This window comes from Saccoglossus kowalevskii, chromosome 22, assembly GCF_978046115.1.
Source record: "Saccoglossus kowalevskii chromosome 22, keSacKowa6.1, whole genome shotgun sequence".
Taxonomy (NCBI): Eukaryota; Metazoa; Hemichordata; class Enteropneusta; family Harrimaniidae; genus Saccoglossus; species Saccoglossus kowalevskii.
The window spans coordinates 16,281,371-16,303,123 of NC_140662.1; the positions used below are offsets into that span (position 1 = coordinate 16,281,371).

Here is a 21,753-nt window from a genome sequence, read left to right on the forward strand (position 1 = left end):
GATATCATACATATGCATGTCAATTTGTTAATGATCTGATTCAAGATGGCCGAATAGCGGCCATTTTTGTGCTAAAAAATCATAAAAATCAACCATTTCTCGGCTGTTTACAGATGGATTTTGTTCAAACTTGGTATATGCATTAGACATTATTGGACCTTGATGCAAATAATTTTGTTTTTCAGATAACATTCAAAATGGCCAACTGGCGGCCATTTTGTATTAATCAATGTGGTTCTCGTGCCATATCTCCGACTTGTTTTTACTGAATATGTTCAAATTTTAAATATTCTTTATACATCATGTCATAGATAGACAGATATATTGGTTTGACAATCCTATTCAAAATGGCCGAATGGTTGTCATTTTTGTACTAAAAAATAATCAAATATTAATAGCATTTCTGGCATTTATGGATGGATTTCATTCAAACTTGGTACATACATTACACATTACGGGTTTTTCAGATCAGATTCAAAATGGCTGTCTGGCGGCCATTTTGTTTTAATGAATGAGTTTCCAGACCCATATGTCTGACTTGTTTTGACTGATTAAGTTCAAATTTTTAATATTCATTATACATCACGGATATATTGGTTTGACAATTCTTTTCAAAGTGTGCTATTTTTGTGCTAAAAAAATCCTCGAATATAAAGCATTTCTTGCATTTATGGATGGATTATAAACACACATTAGACATTACAGGTTCCTGATGCATGTCATTTTATTTTTCAGATTGGATTCAAAATGGCTGACTGGTGGCCATTTTGTTTTAATGATTGGGCTTCTAGAGCTACATGTATATCTCCTAAATGCTTTGACTGATTATATTCAAATTTTATATATTCGTTATACATCATGTTATATATATATATATACATGTATTCAAAATGGCTGATTTTGAATGCTGTTCCAGAGCAATATTTCTCAATATGAACAAGTACTTGTTTGACGATCAGATACAAATGTCAATCATTTTAATGTTAAAAAAATCATATTCCTGACATGGTTATATTCCAGCTATATTACTATAAACATAACTATATATCTTAAATTTGATAACTAACGGGGACTGTGCCATGCATGGCTTGTATTTTATGTTTTATTTTAACAGGACTTGTTCAGTATGAGAACAAAAGATGTCAGTGTTTTGAAGAAAGTTTGCAGCGTTCTTGATTCATGTAAAGGGTTCAATAGCAATGGATGGCTGAAGAAAAGTGTATCACCCTTAGTTCAAGGGGCAACTGATCTCTTTATTAAGGAAAACGTTACGGTACGCACCTTACCGCTAGTTCACCCGGCAATAAAATAAATACTGTCAGCACATCATTTATATCAAGAAAGCACTTCACCTCTAGAGGGCGCTGCTTTATTACCAGTCTACTGCAGAAGAGGAAATGTTCATTTTGTTTAATTTTAGCAGATTTGTTGTTAATATTTTTAAATTAACTGGTGTGTGATGGAAACAACTATATTGTCCAGTATGAATATTCACTTGATTTTAATTTAGTGCATCCAGCTGTCAGCAGAATAAGCGAAAATAAAACCCAGTGAATAATTAGCTTTTTGAGCATCAACATTTTTTCTGCTTAAATTTGGGTAATTATTTTTACATTTTCTGTAATTTTCATTGATTTTAATCTAAATTATGGACCAAACAGACAAATGTGACATTGCATCTAGTTTTTAAACAATAAATTTAAAATTTTCACAACAATTTATGTGAAAAAAAAGCAGACTAGAAATGAAACTATTTTGTGGATGGTTCCTGAAGTTGACTTTGGTGCTCAGAGAGTTAAGCCCAATACACCTGTAAGAAGAGGAAATACTGTAAAATACTTTATTTTAGCTGGAATAAATTTTCGCTGAATAGCCTTTTTGAATGTTTTGCATGGAATTTATTTTCACTTATTTTTGACGAGTTGAATGTAAAATATAGAAAAAAAGGTATATTCGCTGGATTTTATTTTCACCGAATCATTCCTTCAGCGAAAATAGCAAAAATTAATCCCAAGCAAAAATAAATTATTCTACAGTATTTACCGGGTTTTAATTCAGCACATAAGCTGTCAACAAAATAAATGAAAATAAAAGTCCAATACACTTTTCCAATCAGTTCTTTTCTGTTATATTTTCACAGGTTATAAAGGACTCGCTCACAAATACAAACAATATAATGAAACTGGAATATGAAGAAATGAAATCCAATTTAAAAATCTATATATATGATATAGACATAGGTACAAATATGAAGTCACCGAAGGATTATAAATATGGTGTGGAGTCGTTATTTATTAATCTGCTTCGTAATAGTAAATTCAGAACTCAGGTATGCTTTATCTGTTTGTGAAATGAAAACATAATAATAATAATGTCTGTTTTTTATCAGAACGCTATAAAATGATCAAACATGTATGTTGCCACTTGTATGTTGTTGACATGTAAGCATATGTTAGCGCATATAGTAGTGACAATATTTTGTGTGAAAATATGTCAATAATTACCGGTATTTAACAGAGTGTTAACTGTTTTATTTCGCTGTCAATCTGTTTTTTGAGTAAAACTTTCAAAGAATATTTGTACAATAGCGATGATTTCTATATTTCAACATTCTAAAAACACTTTTAGACATGTACCCTTCAGACAATTCATGTCATTTTTTCACCCAAAGTCACCGCCCAAAGTTTTTAAATTTATCCTTGCCTAGGAAAACAATGGTAAAATGCTGTGAAATAGACAAAACATTTCTATTTTCGGTCCATCAATTATCTCTGTACTTGAAATGTTACATATGTAAAAATAAAGAAGATTACATTATTGTTACTATTGTGTAGCATCTTACCTTACACTTAAACAATTCTGTCAGTCCCCTTTGTGTTCAGTTTAGACTGGTTTAATTTAAGGTAGAGATGCAGTTTACCTGACAGGTATTTTAATTAGTTAATTAGGAAACCAAGATGACCTCCCTTGTGCACAAAACTATGTATTTTCGAAAAGTTTATTGTATGAATTGTAAAGTTTTGTTAGTATTTTATTTTTATGGACACTGTAGTTTGAAATATGCACAAAAATGTGCTTTTTTGGTCAAAAGTGATTTAAAAAAAATTAGCTTCTAAACCATGCTTCTGTTTCCTGTCAAAATTGGTTTATGTGTACATCTGTTTACTATGAAGAAAGCGCCGTCTTGAAAACTGTCTACCAGTTGTCAATTTTGTAGGGCAGCAGCTCAAATTTCACTACTTCAAGTTTATGCATAAATTAACACCCAGGCTAGTTGTCTGTACAATTGCTGTAACACTATTCAACTAAAAACAATGCCCCAACGGCGTTTTGAAGATAAATACATTGTCAATCATTTGTGAAAATTTCAAAACAAAAGGTCAAAGCGTCTACGAGCTATTTTTTTTTTAAATTTTGGAATGTGCACTAAAAAAAAAAGCCAAGATAATTGCTAATTTGCATAACAATTCACTCAGTAAGAAGTTTGCTAATGCTCATAATTAAAATGGCTGTTACAGTTTCAAATTTAAATATATTATCGTTTTGTAAAAAGTTAAATACAGTGCATAATATGGAGATCCCGTCATTTCTTTTTTTCCATCATGTTTTTTTTAATTATTTATGTACAGCCTTGGTAAATCTTGCTAAGCATTCAAAAGAGATAATTTTGCACCAGTTATCTATATTTTAAAATCGTTTTTTGGGTATGTTCCACTATTCACAATTCTACAAAACTTCAACAGTCTTATAGCCAAGACTTTTGGGATAATAAAAAGCAAAAAAAAAAAAAATTTCACTCCCAAGTGCCCACGAACCTGCATCTCTACCTTAATTTAAAATATCATAATCATAACTGTTTCCAATATACTCATTAATAAATTCCAACAGTCTACAAAATCAAAGTATGTTTGAGAGGTGGAGAATACTTGGATAATACTTTATTAAACTGTTTTGATTTCATAATATTGTCATTTTCGTAAATTTTGGAAATCAGTAAAAATTGAAAAATGTTTTAAACAGTGAAAATTATACCTTAAGAATTTCAGTCACAGTGACTTTATGGAAAGTTGTCTCCACAAAATGTTTTTTAAGGTAGAAGCCTACTCATAAATTAAAATACCCAGAATTTATTCATTTTGCAATAATTGTACTCCAAGGCAATATGAGGATATTGATGTAAAAAATGTTTGGGGTCACCAGCCTTATTTTCGAGTAATTGAGTAATGGTTGTTTTTTAGTGGAAAGTCGCCATTTTGGGACTATTTTAACACTTTACCACAGGTTCCTATGACAAAGATGTTATGCAATATCTCAAAATCTATATATGAAAAAATCATATATTATTAATGACAGAGTACTTTTTGTTGTTCTGAATTTCAAAAAATCTGGGTTTTAAAAATTGTTCTAAAAATAGCGATTTTCGAGAAATATTAGGACATTTAGGATATTTCTCAAGAAGCTTAACTGTAACACACAAAATACGGATATTTCATTGTATTATGGGACATTATCTTCATTATTGTACATGATAACTAATAATCATTGTCATGTGATTTATGACCAATTTTGTCAAAAATTATGAGTAGGCCTCTACCTTAATCACCAAATTACAATAATTCCTAATCCAGTACATGTTGTTTGATAATGGTATTGGCATATTCGCATTGTATTTACTTGATTTAATTACAGGAAGCCAGTGAGGCAACGTTTTTCTTCATCCCTTCACGGTGCACTGCGTACAGATATTCGGTGTCCGACCGTGACCAAGGAGGAAAAGTTGCAGAGGAAACGATGAAAGATATCCTACAATATATTAAATCAACGTAAGTACAGTAAAAATAAATATGTAGTGTTTCCGATATTTTCTTTTTATTTATCATTGACTTATGAAGCATTTACCATACTTCCGAGTCATTATTTTTAGACATTTAACAAGTTGAGGGTTTCCATGGTTACATACCCAGGGTGTTGACATGTAATGGGTTTTTTTATTAATGTATAAGTGTAAAAAGTGTTCCATTTCATGGAAATCATTATTGGTATAGTACCCTGGTAGTTCTTATTTTGGAGTGTGTATATATGACAAATATACTAGTTATAATATACACTACTTGCATCAGAATCTAACCAATCAGAATCTGTAATTCAAATCGAAACGCTTACATTTGTTCACAGACAAATTAGCAAGTCAGTAACAAATCGCAGAATTTTATAGCAGCCAAAATTCCTCGAAGCAAAAATTAAACCTTTTACTGTATATTAAAGGTGTTCAACACAATATAGACAGTACATTGTAAACCGTACACTTTATATAAATCTGTTTTAAACAGAAAAACTGTATCATGCATATTAAGATTGTAAAATTACCACACTTGATGAACAAGAGATGAACATTGAAACAGAGACGGACATCCTCTCAAATACCATATGTGATATTTCTAATCCCTGTATAAGAAATGTATCATTGAAACCATAATAAGCCATATCGGTAGGTGTTGACTGAAATTCCATTATTGATTCAGAACGCAGTCACTGATTGGTTAATCTCCGTCTGCGTGGAAAACGCCGTAATGTTCTATTTCACTTTTAAAAGTAAAACGGTAGTTGTGTACCAGTTTTTAGTTCGTGCTCAACTAGGGGTCAGTTCTACAAGTTTATGTATTTATCAGTTTGTTGAAGAGTTTCGTTCGCAAATAAATGCAGTTCATGTTATCAATTGATTCGTGAGAGTTCAAGTTCAGCTGAAATCCTCCTCATTACATGTTGGAATGTGGCCAACCGAACCCAACCACAAAATGTGTGCTTCGATCATTTTTGAATCATCACAATGCAAGAAAAGCAGAAAATTCATTCCCCATGCATTTAGATTGCAGTACAAATAAAAGTATTCAAAAAGTATATACAGATATTTGTGTAATTCATAACTGTAATTTCATATACACCATTGTTTATATCTGTTTGATCGGTACAGATTTCCTTACTGGGATCGGAGTGCAGGAACAGATCACTTCTATATATGCAGTCATGACATGGGCGGAGAAGTCACCAAACAATCAATTCCAAATCTGCTGAAAAATTCCATAGCTCTATTAAACACGGCAGATTACGAAGATCGTTATTTCATGCCACACAAGGTATCTCATTTCTTTATACAGCATTACCGGTATATTTATAGCTTTAATACTGTAAAATAATTTATTTTCGCTTGGAATTAATTTTCGCTGAAGTGATGATTCAGTGAAAATAAAATCCAGCGAATATAACTTTTTTCCTATATTTTATATTCAACTCGTCAATTTCATTCCATAAATTCCATACAAAACACCCAAAGATTCTTTTCAGCGAAAACTAATTCCAGCTAAAATAAAGTATTTTACAGTGGTGTTGTCACATTGCTCAATGTTGACTGAAATGCATGAACGGGTTTTAGGAACCTTATCAATAAATTTTTATTTTTCAAGGGGTCAGTAATATTATGAGAATTAATTGATACTGATTAATGGAAACTCAGGTTTAATTTGAGCTGATGACCTTGAAATTTTCAATTTTATTTCCAATCACACCTGTGATACATCATATGAATTCACTTTCCCATGTATTATTAACAGTTTATTGAGTTTCGTGTTACTGTAAAACCTCTATTAGAAGCCGCAACTTCTATTAAAATGGTACAATGTAACAGAGGAGATGCAGTTTTTATTAGAGCATCTATACATATGAGAAATGATCAATTTTTGTTTCTCAGTCGTTCAAGAAAGAATGAGTGTATCTTCTATTAGGGATGCGGCTTCAAATACAGATGTTACTGTACTCAGTATTAATGGATAGATCTTGTTCATGAATGGCACAAAAGTCACAAAACTTTTTTTTGCCTTTTCTCCTCCTAAATAGTGTTACATTGTCTACCGCCATTGTGTACAGAATGGAACAATATTTAAGAGGGGGAAAAAACAAGGTGCATGTCTCTCTCGCTCTCTATGTGATTCCGGTGGCCATTTGCAAATATGGTATAATTGTATGCCTGCTGCCCCATGTCTTGTTTCCCATATATCATTGTACTACCAGGTTACCATCCAATTATGTTGTCTGTATTCTTTTGAATGGGATGGGTTACACATTCTTAGTGTGGAATAAGTTTGGTTTAATTTGACATCTATTTTTGGGGTTGCCAGGTTGCTGAATTGTCACCATGCTGGGTTGTGTAGGTGCTTTGTTGTCGTGGTTACTATTTCGAATCACATCTGTAATTTCAAGCTGGTCATGACAAGTGTGTAGCCCAGTGTGGTGACCAGATACCAGATGTTATCTACCTTCATTGTGACTAGTGAATGTATTGAGGCAGCCAATTAAAAAACGTGCTTGCTGTTTGGCACTTATCAATAGATGGTCTCAACAAAAGAGGTCATTTTAATCTGTGACCTCTCTTTCAATAGTGGTTTATTTCTTGTGCCAATTTAAACATATTTCTAATTTTTTTATTATTTATTAATTATCTATGTATTAAACTGAATGTGAAGTATAGTTACAGTAACTCAAATTAAACCAAACAAGTCTGGGTTGCCAAAAACTTTGGTGAATTATATTTACCGGTATATTTGATTCATTTCAAATCATAAATTTTAAAAAAATGTGTGATTGCCCTTGGAAAGTAAATCAAACACTTATTAAAATGTGTTGTACATTGACATGTTTCAGTTTGCTTTCTGTGGAATAGGCAATATAGCTCATTGCTTTGCTAACAAAGTATCAATATTGATATTAGCTTACTGTTACATTTGGACTATCAATATTGCTATTTTGCCAATGAAACAGTGAGATATATTGCAATATCCTGCTGGTTGGGTTGCTTTTTCGTTCACAGTAATAATTTTGTGATTTTTCATAACGTTATATTTTCCCGATCGATTTATTAAAACAGTAAGCAATCTGATAACTAGCTGAGAACACCTTAAGAAGCCTTATGAACCGTGGCTAGCACTGTTTTATTCTTAGCGGAGCCCAGTAATAATAAATAGATAAATAATAAAATAATACAAGAAATCATCAAATTGTAAAGCATGGTCACACACTGTCTCAACAACTGGTTTAGAATGAGCATGAATACCCTGCACAAGTCTCCATGACAACACATTCAGTTTGTCCTGCTCTTCATTCACAACGCAAGTTTTCAGCAATATACTGCCAGAGTGCCGTATAGACTACATGTATGAGGTTTACATTAGTCAATACCCTAGCTGTGACTCGAACATTTTTAGCGATATCTTTGTAAGAATTGAAAATTTGAAATTTGTGGTACTTCTTCATTATGCACTTTGTTTCAAAACCTGACTACCGCTATGTAATCATCATCATCATAAACCTTGCATGAAATTTGTATATCTTAACCCTTTCACCACCAGACTTCCTTGCCCAAATTTTTCAGCACTTTTTTCTTTTATTCGTCAATATTCCTGGAAATGAACCCTAATTTTAGAGCCAACAGACACAATTCGAATCAATTTTCAGTTTTTACTCAAAAAACATTTGGCGTTTTTATTCAAATCTTCAGAAAGAAAAGTGGAGACTATAAACAGGACTATTTTGTGAATTTGTGATGAAAAGAGGGAATTGGTGGTGAAAAGGTTAATGAGGCATCTAAGCAATATCACAAAGTGAAAGCATGCTGTAACTACATGAGATACACTGACACATGTTTATTACCATATTTACTCTAGACTATTAGTAGTGCATGTGATTATGAAATGACATAGTTTTGTCTATAGTCTTAATAAAATATTATTTGCTCTATTAGAAGCACTTGAGCTTATTTAAATTAGGTCAAAAAAAAATTGTTTTGTTGCCGTTAGCGACCGACCCAAAAATATGAAATATCAGGTCGCGTTTTTTTTTTTATTAGGCCAAAATATTAAAAACTCACCATTTTAAGCTGTAAAAAAGTGTTTCCTCTAAAAATTAACGATCCCGGACCGTTGTTTGATCCCCAGGGTTCGGGGGGGGGGGGGGGGGGGGGTAAGTGGCGACTTTTAAACTCAAGTTGATCTGTATTTCTCTGACATGTTCTGAATACTATGAAGTCCATATACCTCGGCTATTTACGATGCCCTTAGTTTTCACGAGTTTAAAAAAAAAAATCTGACCGACCAACCCAATTTTTCAATTTTCCGACTTGAGGGCAACATAAGTTTTTTTTTTTTGGCCTTATTTAGCATACAGTGAATGAGATGTGTTTTTAATAAAGCAAGTATGGTACCCTACCCATAACAGACATATCTGTATGTTCACGGTCTCCATCTGGAAATGCTCCACATTTCTACTCTATTGCATTCAAATCAAAACTGTTCTGTCATTTGTCAAATATCGACTAATCACATTTTTAATGCATGTCTATACTCTGCATGAATAATTGCTTTAAATTGTCACATGTCACAAACTAACCAATAACAACGTTGTATCAGGATATCTCTGTACCACCTCATCCCGGTAAACCACCAGTCATCATGCCATCCGTTGGTCATGGCGGTAAAAACGTCAAGCCATCGTCAAGAAATATATTTGCATCATTCGCAGGCACATTAGATAGGCAAGTACCACTCAACTCTAGAACACAGCACTAAAAATATTAAAATGGTACAGTCACACTGTGTCATGTTTCTAAGGTCAAAGGTAATGTATTTAACACATATAAAAGACATTGTTTTTGAAGAATTTGTAATGTACTTGACCATGACCAGTGTATCCTTTAAACATGTCACCACCAGTTCCCTCTATTCATCGCAAATTCACAAAATAATCTCACTTATAGTCTGCACTTTCCTTCAAAAAGATTGGAACAAAAATAGCCAAAGTTTTGGAGTGAAAACTGAAAATCAACTCAAATTTCAGGGTTCATTTCCAGAAATATTGAAGAATGTAAAAAAAAAAGTGCAGAAAAATTTAGGGGAGAAAGTCTGTTGTTGAAACGGTTAAGTCAATGCTACATATGATTGAGATACGGAGATTTGTTATGAAGCAACTACTTACAAAAATACACTGGCACGCCAATGAGGCAGCAGAAAATCATACATTAATACCGGTATATTAATATATTAATTGTGAGAAACAACTTACTATAATCATACAAAATGAAACAAAGTAAAGTGTCTAAACAATCAGTGTTTTTATAGTTTGTTCATTGAGTCTTGTATACAGTCATTTAGTTGCCATTCAGATATACCGGTAGTCAGATATAATACTGGGACTTATAAATTCACCAGAGTCCTCTGTGTGACCCTGTATCTCAGACATACCTGGGCTAATTACATTTAAACTTTACATCACATATTATATCATAATTATGCATATGCATTTGTTTCATGATCAAATTCAAGATGGCCAAATGGGCAGCCATTTTTGAACATTTATGAAAATTAGGTATTTCTCCCAAAATTTCTGGTAAAAAAATTATATTTTCAACTTTATCTTGAAAACTACATGCTTAATTGCTTTGATTCTTGGTGTGTAGGTACCATGTCAGATTTGTTTATTTTGTGGCGATATCTTTAATTCTCTATTTTTGATCAACATTTTTGTCATGTTGGGTAACAAATTATATTTTAGAATTTCTTTTGAACACTATAATCTGATTGCTTTGATATTTGAGGTTTACTCGGCTACCACAATGTTCTTGTAAGACAGTGGAACTATTTTTACCGCTGGGTCACTTGTTCAAATTTGGTACATACAATGGATACAAAGAGGGGTTATTGATGGATAACCAACTGACAGCCATTTTGTTTTGGTGAATGCTATTCCAGGGTTATATCTCAGCCATGCCTTGACCCCCATCACACTCAAACTTTTCATGTACTTCACACATTATGTCATACATATGGATATGCACTCATTGATGATTGATTTTCAAAATAGCTGAATAACATGAAATTGTTTCTATTCACAAATAGTCCACCTTTTTCTTACTCATGAATATCACTTTAAAAAAAGTACCAATGCGAACTGTTTCTCAAAAATCTGACCCAAATTAATGTTGGGGATTCTATTTTGACTTGTGTCTTGCTAGAGGGCGCACTGACAATGACAATGCTGGTAAAACAGTTGAAAGCTCTTGGCTGCATTGCTGCATTCCATTAGAACCCAACCAAAATTATATTGACCAAAATGCGCCTTTATTAGATAAATGTAGTAATCCAATTAATTTCTAATTTCTAGGGGTCGTGTACGTCCTGCTGTACAGAAACTCTGGTCTAAAGATCCTGATTTTCAGCTTATAGATGGAATGCTGACAGATGAGAATTACAAAAAGTTGTTGGAATTTAGTAAATTCTGCCTTATCCTACGAGGTCATAGGGTAAGTGTAATGGAATTTAGTAAATGCTGCCTTATCCTACGAGGACATACTCTTAAGTTAATGGTCTGAGAGCAGCCAATGAAACAGTAGTCAGGTATCCCAGAGTATGGTAGACTGATCAACATGTGTGTGCTTTTGTATCAACTCAACAAACCCTTCAATTTTTTTTTAATATTTAAAGGGTGATGGTTGTCACGCCGCCTCCTGTTTGACATGGCGCTCATAGCAACGTAAACAACACATGTAAAATTCATTGTTTGTTTACATGTACATGAAATTCGAACATGTGCTGCGATACGACCACTGCCCTTCCAAACTGAAACAAGAGGTTTGTATTGGTCAAGGGAATAACATTGGAACACTTTCAAATGACGTCATTACGAAATGCACTCTTCGATTTGCTGGATGGTTTAACTACAACTGAAATCTATAAATATTTATAAATGAAGGGAATGGGTTTGTTGTGTCAATAGTACTGGCTGTCCAATACGTGAATAATAAATACTGTAAATACATTAATTAATCATGAGTTTTTAATTTAGTGAAATTCACTAAATTAAAACTATGTGAACATGTAAAATAACAATAGAACTCATTGTGTCTCTGCTCACGAACTTAAAACCTAGTAAAATTTCTCAAAACATTAAATAATTTAAATTAAATGCCAGTGAAAATCAATGGTTTTACAGTACACTAAAATTAATGTATTGTGTATATAAACAGGTATGGAGTCCTCGTTTAATGGATTCAGTCTGGTTTGGTTGCGTTCCTGTGATCATTGCTGACTACTATCATTTACCGCTACAATCTGTTATTGACTGGCAGGATATTGCGGTTATTATTCCAGAAAGTAAGGTATGAGATGTTGATGTTGATGTGTAACCTTGGAATCTATCCAGCTTTTTCATGCTAAGCTCAATTAAGGTAGTTAACAGGTATTTGAACGAGTTTCCATGATTTTCACAGTATGGTTTTATTTTATGTTGTTGCTCTAAAAACTCACATTAAAAAAACTTGTGGTCACAGAAGTACTATTCACGTAAAAAAATTACTACAAAATCATGAAACGGTGATGTTTGAGTTTTTAACAGGAAAAGATTTTTTAATATTTAAAAATATTGTTTGGTGACATATAGAAAAGATAGTATGTTGCTATAAGATATGTAATTCTGATTGGCTCAAGTTATTTGGGGATTTTCCCATGAAATAATGATTTTACATGGATTCCAATGGAAATTGTTCAAAAAAGTGGTAATTTTTGTCAGTTTGTCACATTTTCTCTAATAGTATGATTTGCACCAGGTAAAACACTCAAAAGGCATTGGCATATACCATAATCTATAATTAGGTAGTACTTTTTAAAAAAGAAAATATTGTGTTTCGGGATTGAGGAAAATCACAAAATTTAGCAGCAGTGAGAATTTCACTTCAACATGAATTGTAAATGTTGCACTCAATGAATAACATCTAATGAATCAAAGAAAGCTTAGAAAGAACTCCCGTGTGCTGAGAGTATTGGAGACACATTAAAAATTAATTCAAAATTACTTGAACTTGAGATATTGATGGAAATGCAGAAAACTAATTATGCAAATAAGGTAACTAATATGAACACATTTAAGTGTAAAACTAATAAGGCCTGCGCAATGTAAAAGTAATAAGATCTGCGTAATGTAATATCTATGTACCAAGTTTCATTGAAATGTGATTAGAACCAAAAAATTATTAATTATTGTGCTAATTAAGAGAATTAATATGAACAGATTTTAACCCAAAATTAATCAGGCTGTCTATTGTCCTAGAGCATTTATGTACCAAGTTTTATTCAAATGTGATGATCAATACTTGAGATATCAGTATTAATTAATTATGTTAATTAGGTGATTAAGAAGCATAAATATTTACCAAAACTAATATGGTGTATAATCCTACACATGTAGGTTCATTGAAATGTGATGAGCACTCTTTAAAAGTTTCATTAAAAATCAATGAGTGGTTCTTAGGACAAATTAACTAATTAAGCAAATTAGTAGTTAATATGCACAATAATTTATCCTAAAATTAATCAAGTCTCTACATAGTCCTAGAAGATCTATGTCACAAGTCTCATTGAAATGTGATGATTAGTACTTGAGATATCAGGTGAAGGGCTGAAAATTAACTAATTATGCTAATAAGGTGATTAATATGCACAAATATTTCTCCAAAAACTAATTAGGTCTCTGCACAGTCCTCAAGTAACTATGTACCATGTTTCATTGAAATGTGTTCATTACTACTTGAAATATCAATAGCTGAAAATTAATTAATTATGCAAATTAGGTAATTAATATGTACTGATATTACACTAAAAACTATCTGTGCAGTCTCATATGACATCTATGTACCAAGTTTTATTGAAATGTTATGATTAGTACTTGAGATATCAGTGGAAAAGCCAAAAATTGATTAATCATTATGCAAATTAGGTAATTAATATAAACAGATTTTTACCCAAAACTAATGAAATCTGCGCATTAGATCAGAGCATCCATGTGCCAAGTTTCATCAAAATCCAATGAGTGGTTCTTCAAATATCAGTGGAACAGTCATGGAACAGCTTAAAATCAGTTAATTATCATGCAAATTAGATATTTAATATTCATAGATTTTTACCAAAAACAAATCAAATCTGCGCATTAGTTCAGAGCATCCATGTGCCAAGTTTCATCAAAATTCAATGAGTGGTTCTTCATATATCAGTGGAACAGTCATGGAACAGCTAAAAATCAGCTAATTATCATGCAAATTAGGTAATTAATATTCATAGATTTTTACCAAAACCTAATCAACTCTGCGCATTATCCCAGAGCATCTATGTACCAAGTTTCACCAAAATCTGATTAGTGGTTCTTGAGATAACGGTGGAACAAAAAAAGTGACATACATACATACATACAGACATACGGACATACAGACAGGGTAACTGCAAAGACTCCCTTTTGTGCTTCGCACACGGGAGTCAATAAAATTGAGGGAATTTACTTCACAGTTGGAGTGTCCAAGTCACTGTGCATGTAAAAAATGGATAGTGAAATATGGGTCTACCAGATAACAATGCAGTGAGACAAATGCAATACTTGAAAGTGCGGGAGTCATCACCTACGTATGTGCGAGGTGGCCATAGTGTATCATTGTTCATAAACAAGCATTTATCCATGAGCCTTTGCATTCTTAGCGTGTGTTGTTATCATCGCTTGGTACTCAATTCCCGCGCATGCGCAGGTGACGGCCCTCTCGCTTTAACACCCATACTGAAATGAGTGTCTACTTTTATTGCAGGTCCCAGAGTTAAAATCAATTTTAATGTCCATATCAGAAGATGAACTCTCTCGCAAACAAGAGTTGATATCTCAGATATACACTTATTTATCATGGAATAATCCAAGTCAAGATTACGATGCATTTCATATGGTACTGTATGAACTATGGCAAAGAAGACACATTATGCGATATTACACATAAAAACAATTAAAGTTCTATTCTATAAGGGTTTGCAATGTTTCATAATCATGTACAGTGACATCACATCATGTGATCGAGTACAAAATTTTACATTGTGCACTATTTTATACGAAGAACTTGTTGAAGAATGACAAATTTGTTGGTATATCTGCTGTGACTTATGAACAATGTTGTTACATCAAATCTCATTTAAAATACTGTTATATATTTAAAATACTGTTTTTCGAAGATGATGTTTACGTTTTGATCTTGTCACATTGAAGGGTACTGGTAATATTCAAATTGTTTGTCATCTGCTTTTAGTCAAAAGCAAAGTAGTAGGCAAATATAGTGAAAAGATTTAGTTGAAGAATATTTTAATTTCAAATTTACTTTCATACTAATTCATGAGTCATACATTATCAGGTTTTATTTTATAGTTTTTGATTTGGGGCAGTGTGCATTTTAATTTTAATACATGCATTGTACATGTTGCATGGGTCCCATATCAAACACGACTAAAAACCGTGATGCTTTCATATTTTTCTTTACTCAAATTTTCAGTTATTGTTTATGAAATTAAATTTATGACTAATGCAATAAATGTTATCCTCATTTTCTGTTACTATAGTTACCAATAATGCAGCTAATACATTCTAGCTTCACGCCAACAAGACATTCTGCTACATGTCACATAATTAATTTATTTGTTTATTAAGTGTAAGAACAAGCAACCTGATGACTGAAATAGCGCCACTGTTTCAGCAGAGCACAGCAATAAGTGCATAACAACATCCATAACCACTTTACTTCAGTCTTTGGAAGGAATTCAGTTGATTTAACAGGAGAATCGACCTGCTCACACAGACGAAAACAATTCGAACATGACGTACTAACACATGCTGACCGACACAGGGACGCACAGACTTAAGCATAAACAAAGTTATTTGCACACCATACTATAGATGGCGCTCTCACTATAAACCGCCACACATGCACAGTTATATAAATATGATAGTGGAGAAATGAACCCTAGCTTTGTTTACGTTCTATTTTAAGTTTCTCCCAATGTCACAAAATGATCTACTAGTAATGGAGACCCATGGTACATGTACATACCAAGGTATATATAAATATAAAATTAAATGATCTACTAGTAATGGAGACCCATGGTACATGTACATACCAAGGTATATATAAATATAAAATTAAATGATCTACTAGTAATGGAGACCCATGGTACATGTACATACCAAGGTATATATAAATATAAAATTAAATGATCTACTAGTAATGGAGACCCATGGTACATGTACATACCAAGGTATATATAAATATAAAATTAAATGATCTACTAGTAATGGAGACCCATGCTACATGTACATACTAAGGTATATATAAATATAAAATTAAATGATCCAGCAGCTATCAAGAAATCAAATAGCACTTTTGACTAAAAATATTGAATTACAGATGGACACAAAATAGATTAATAGAGCTCTACCCAAGGTAATAGCATAGCAATTGCAGTAACATTTTTTTGTAAAAATAGCATTTTCATTAAAAATATTAGAGAATTTTAGATATTGTCCTGAAATTTGCTAGCGTCCCCTTTTTGTTTAGTTGTCAACAAGATGCAACCTTTCAGTGACATATGGATTGCACTATATTATTCTGGGAAGCCAATGCTTGTATTGTGTATATTTTCTATATTTTGAAAAATTCTTTATTTTTCCCCCCCAAGCATACTCTGTATTCTTGGGTGCACACCATTTTACCATGTATTTCTATGAGCTGCTGTGGAACGCTGATGAAACAGAAACAGCACAAACCAAACTTTCATCTTAATCTTATATGCGTTTCACATGCAGGGGTAAATCTTATTACACTGTTCAGGATACCCTCATTAACTATCCCAAAGTACTGTTTTCTGAGAATCTACGACCTTTGTTTTCACCATGACACACGCTTCTTAGTAATTTGCTTTGTGATGCATTTGAGGACAAATTTTAGGTATCTCAAGTTGTTTTTGCATTATGTTTGCAAGTTTACACTATGGGAACTTGCCATTTCCATAGAAACAAGGTCCCTCCCATGCACACGCATTTTAGTAATTTGCTTTGTGATGAGTTTGAGGAAAAATTTTAGGTATCTCAAGTTGTTCTTGCATTATGTATGCAACTTTACACTATGGGAACTTGCCATTTCCATAGAAACAAGGCCTCCTCCCATACACATGCTTTTTAGTAATTTGCTTTGTGATGCGTTTGAGGAAAATTTTTAGGTATCTAAAGTTGTTCTTGCATTATGTATGCAACTTTACACTATGGGAACTTGCCATTTCCATAGAAACAAGGCCTCCTCGCATACACACTCTTTTTAGAAATTTGCTTTGTGATGCATTTGAGGACAAATTTTAGGTATCTCAAGTTGTTTTTGCATTATGTATGCAAGTTTACACTATGGGAACTTGCCATTTCCATAGAAACAAGGTCCCTCCCATGCACACGCATTTTAGAAATTTGCTTTGTGATGCATTTGAGGACAAATTTTAGGCATCTCAAGTTGTTTTTGCATTATGTATGCAATTTTACACTATGGGAACTTGCCATTTCCATAGAAACAAGGTCCCTCCCATGCACACGCATTTTAGAAATTTGCTTTGTGATGCATTTGAGGTCAAATTTTAGGTATCTCAAGTTGTTTTTGCATTATGTATGCAACTTTACACTATGGGAACTTGCCATTTCCATAGAAACAAGGCCTCCTCCCATACACATGCTTTTTAGTAATTTGCTTTGTGATGCGTTTGAGGAAAATTTGTAGGTATCTAAAGTTGTTCTTGCATTATGTATGCAACTTTACACTATGGGAACTTGCCATTTCCATAGAAACAAGGCCTCCTCCCATACACATGCTTTTTAGTAATTTGCTTTGTGATGCGTTTGAGGAAAATTTTTAGGTATCTAAAGTTGTTCTTGCATTATGTATGCAACTTTACACTATGGGAACTTGCCATTTCCATAGAAACAAGGCCTCCCATACACACGCTTTTTAGAAATTTGCTTTGTGATGCATTTGAGGACAAATTTTAGGTATCTCAAGTTGTTTTTGCATTATGTATGCAATTTTACACTATGGGAACTTGCCATTTCCATAGAAACAAGGTCCCTCCCATGCACACGCATTTTAGAAATTTGCTTTGTGATGCATTTGAGGTCAAATTTTAGGTATCTCAAGTTGTTTTTGCATTATGTATGCAACTTTACACTATGGGAACTTGCCATTTCCATAGAAACAAGGCCTCCTCCCATACACATGCTTTTTAGTAATTTGCTTTGTGATGCGTTTGAGGAAAATTTTTAGGTATCTAAAGTTGTTCTTGCATTATGTATGCAACTTTACACTATGGGAACTTGCCATTTCCATAGAAACAAGGCCTCCTCCCATACACATGCTTTTTAGTAATTTGCTTTGTGATGCGTTTGAGGAAAATTTTTAGGTATCTAAAGTTGTTCTTGCATTATGTATGCAACTTTACACTATGGGAACTTGCCATTTCCATAGAAACAAGGCCTCCTCCCATACACACGCTTTTTAGAAATTTGCTTTGTGATGCATTTGAGGACAAATTTTAGGTATCTCAAGTTGTTTTTGCATTATGTATGCAAGTTTACACTATGGGAACTTGCCATTTCCATAGAAACAAGGTCCCTCCCATGCACACGCATTTTAGAAATTTGCTTTGTGATGCATTTGAGGACAAATTTTAGGTATCTCAAGTTGTTTTTGCATTATGTATGCAATTTTACACTATGGGAACTTGCCATTTCCATAGAAACAAGGCCTCCTCCCATGCACATGCTTTTTAGTAATTTGCTTTGTGATGAGTTTGAGGAAAAATTTTAGGTATCTCAAGTTATTTTTGCATTATGTATGCAACTTTACACTATGGGGAACTTGCCATTTCCATAGAAACAAGGCCCCCTCCCATGCACACGCATTTTAGTAATTTGCTTTGTGATGCATTTGAGGACAAATTTTAGGTATCTCAAGTTGTTTTTGCATTATGTATGCAAGTTTACACTATGGGAACTTGCCATTTCCATAGAAACAAGGTCCCTCCCATGCACACGCATTTTAGTAATTTGCTTTGTGATGAGTTTGAGGAAAAATTTTAGGTATCTCAAGTTGTTTTTGCATTATGTATGCAAGTTTACACTATGGGAACTTGCCATTTCCATAGAAACAAGGCCTCCTCCCATACACATGCTTTTTAGTAATTTGCTTTGTGATGCGTTTGAGGACAAATTTTAGGTATCTCAAGTTGTTTTTGCATTATGTATGCAACTTTACACTATGGGAACTTGCCATTTCCATAGAAACAAGGCCTCCTCCCATACACATGCTTTTTAGTAATTTGCTTTGTGATGCGTTTGAGGAAAATTTTTAGGTATCTAAAGTTGTTCTTGCATTATGTATGCAACTTTACACTATGGGAACTTGCCATTTCCATAGAAACAAGGCCTCCTCCCATACACATGCTTTTTAGTAATTTGCTTTGTGATGCGTTTGAGGAAAATTTTTAGGTATCTAAAGTTGTTCTTGCATTATGTATGCAACTTTACACTATGGGAACTTGCCATTTCCATAGAAACAAGGCCTCCTCCCATACACACGCTTTTTAGAAATTTGCTTTGTGATGCATTTGAGGACAAATTTTAGGTATCTAAAGTTGTTCTTGCATTATGTATGCAACTTTACACTATGGGAACTTGCCATTTCCATAGAAACAAGGCCTCCTCCCATACACATGCTTTTTAGTAATTTGCTTTGTGATGCGTTTGAGGAAAATTTTTAGGTATCTAAAGTTGTTCTTGCATTATGTATGCAACTTTACACTATGGGAACTTGCCATTTCCATAGAAACAAGGCCTCCTCCCATGCACACGCATTTTAGTAATTTGCTTTGTGATGCATTTGAGGACAAATTTTAGGTATCTCAAGTTGTTTTTGCATTATGTATGCAAGTTTACACTATGGGAACTTGCCATTTCCATAGAAACAAGGCCTCCTCCCATACACATGCTTTTTAGTAATTTGCTTTGTGATGCATTTGAGGACAAATTTTAGGTATCTCAAGTTGTTTTTGCATTATGTATGCAAGTTTACACTATGGGAACTTGCCATTTCCATAGAAACAAGGCCTCCTCCCATGCACACGCATTTTAGTAATTTGCTTTGTGATGCATTTGAGGACAAATTTTAGGTATCTCAAGTTGTTTTTGCATTATGTATGCAAGTTTACACTATGGGAACTTGCCATTTCCATAGAAACAAGGCCTCCTCCCATACACATGCTTTTTAGTAATTTGCTTTGTGATGCGTTTGAGGAAAAATTTTAGGTATCTCAAGTTGTATTTGCATTATGTATGCAAGTTTACACTATGGGAACTTGCCATTTCCATAGAAACAAGGCCTCCTCCCATACACATGCTTTTTAGTAATTTGCTTTGTGATGCGTTTGAGGAAAAATTTTAGGTATCTCAAGTTGTTTTTGCATTATGTATGCAAGTTTACACTATGGGAACTTGCCATTTCCATAGAAACAAGGCCTCCTCCCATACACATGCTTTTTAGTAATTTGCTTTGTGATGCGTTTGAGGACAAATTTTAGGTATCTCAAGTTGTTTTTGCATTATGTATGCAACTTTACACTATGGGAACTTGCCATTTCCATAGAAACAAGGCCTCCTCCCATACACATGCTTTTTAGTAATTTGCTTTGTGATGCGTTTGAGGAAAATTTTTAGGTATCTAAAGTTGTTCTTGCATTATGTATGCAACTTTACACTATGGGAACTTGCCATTTCCATAGAAACAAGGCCTCCTCCCATACACATGCTTTTTAGTAATTTGCTTTGTGATGCGTTTGAGGAAAATTTTTAGGTATCTAAAGTTGTTCTTGCATTATGTATGCAACTTTACACTATGGGAACTTGCCATTTCCATAGAAACAAGGCCTCCTCCCATACACACGCTTTTTAGAAATTTGCTTTGTGATGCATTTGAGGACAAATTTTAGGTATCTCAAGTTGTTTTTGCATTATGTATGCAAGTTTACACTATGGGAACTTGCCATTTCCATAGAAACAAGGTCCCTCCCATGCACACGCATTTTAGAAATTTGCTTTGTGATGCATTTGAGGACAAATTTTAGGTATCTCAAGTTGTTTTTGCATTATGTATGCAATTTTACACTATGGGAACTTGCCATTTCCATAGAAACAAGGCCTCCTCCCATGCACATGCTTTTTAGTAATTTGCTTTGTGATGAGTTTGAGGAAAAATTTTAGGTATCTCAAGTTATTTTTGCATTATGTATGCAACTTTACACTATGGGGAACTTGCCATTTCCATAGAAACAAGGCCCCCTCCCATGCACACGCATTTTAGTAATTTGCTTTGTGATGCATTTGAGGACAAATTTTAGGTATCTCAAGTTGTTTTTGCATTATGTATGCAAGTTTACACTATGGGAACTTGCCATTTCCATAAAAACAAGGCCTCCTCCCATGCACACGCATTTTAGTAATTTGCTTTGTGATGCATTTGAGGACAAATTTTAGGTATCTCAAGTTGTTTTTGCATTATGTATGCAAGTTTACACTATGGGAACTTGCCATTTCCATAAAAACAAGGCCTCCTCCCATGCACACGCATTTTAGTAATTTGCTTTGTGATGCATTTGAGGACAAATTTTAGGTATCTCAAGTTGTTTTTGCATTATGTATGCAAGTTTACACTATGGGAACTTGCCATTTCCATAGAAACAAGGCCTCCTCCCATACACATGCTTTTTAGTAATTTGCTTTGTGATGCGTTTGAGGAAAATTTTTAGGTATCTAAAGTTGTTCTTGCATTAT

General features: G+C 33.4%; 1 protein-coding gene across 3 annotated transcripts in view; it reads left to right on the forward strand.

Moving 5' to 3' along the window:
• The window catches only part of LOC102806853 (uncharacterized), a 24,846-nt gene extending 9,415 nt beyond the window's left edge, over positions 1-15,431 (forward strand). For all 3 annotated transcript variants that reach the window (XM_085495953.1, XM_085495954.1, XM_085495952.1), the window contains 8 exons: positions 1,115-1,273; positions 2,141-2,329; positions 4,690-4,823; positions 5,972-6,134; positions 9,456-9,580; positions 11,206-11,344; positions 12,068-12,199; positions 14,666-15,431. In XM_085495953.1, the coding sequence (XP_085352079.1) occupies positions 1,115-1,273; positions 2,141-2,329; positions 4,690-4,823; positions 5,972-6,134; positions 9,456-9,580; positions 11,206-11,344; positions 12,068-12,199; positions 14,666-14,848 (1,224 nt within the window). In that variant the 3' untranslated portion in view covers positions 14,849-15,431. The remainder of the gene's footprint in view (positions 1-1,114; positions 1,274-2,140; positions 2,330-4,689; positions 4,824-5,971; positions 6,135-9,455; positions 9,581-11,205; positions 11,345-12,067; positions 12,200-14,665) is intronic.
• Positions 15,432-21,753: the final 6,322 nt, after the last annotated feature.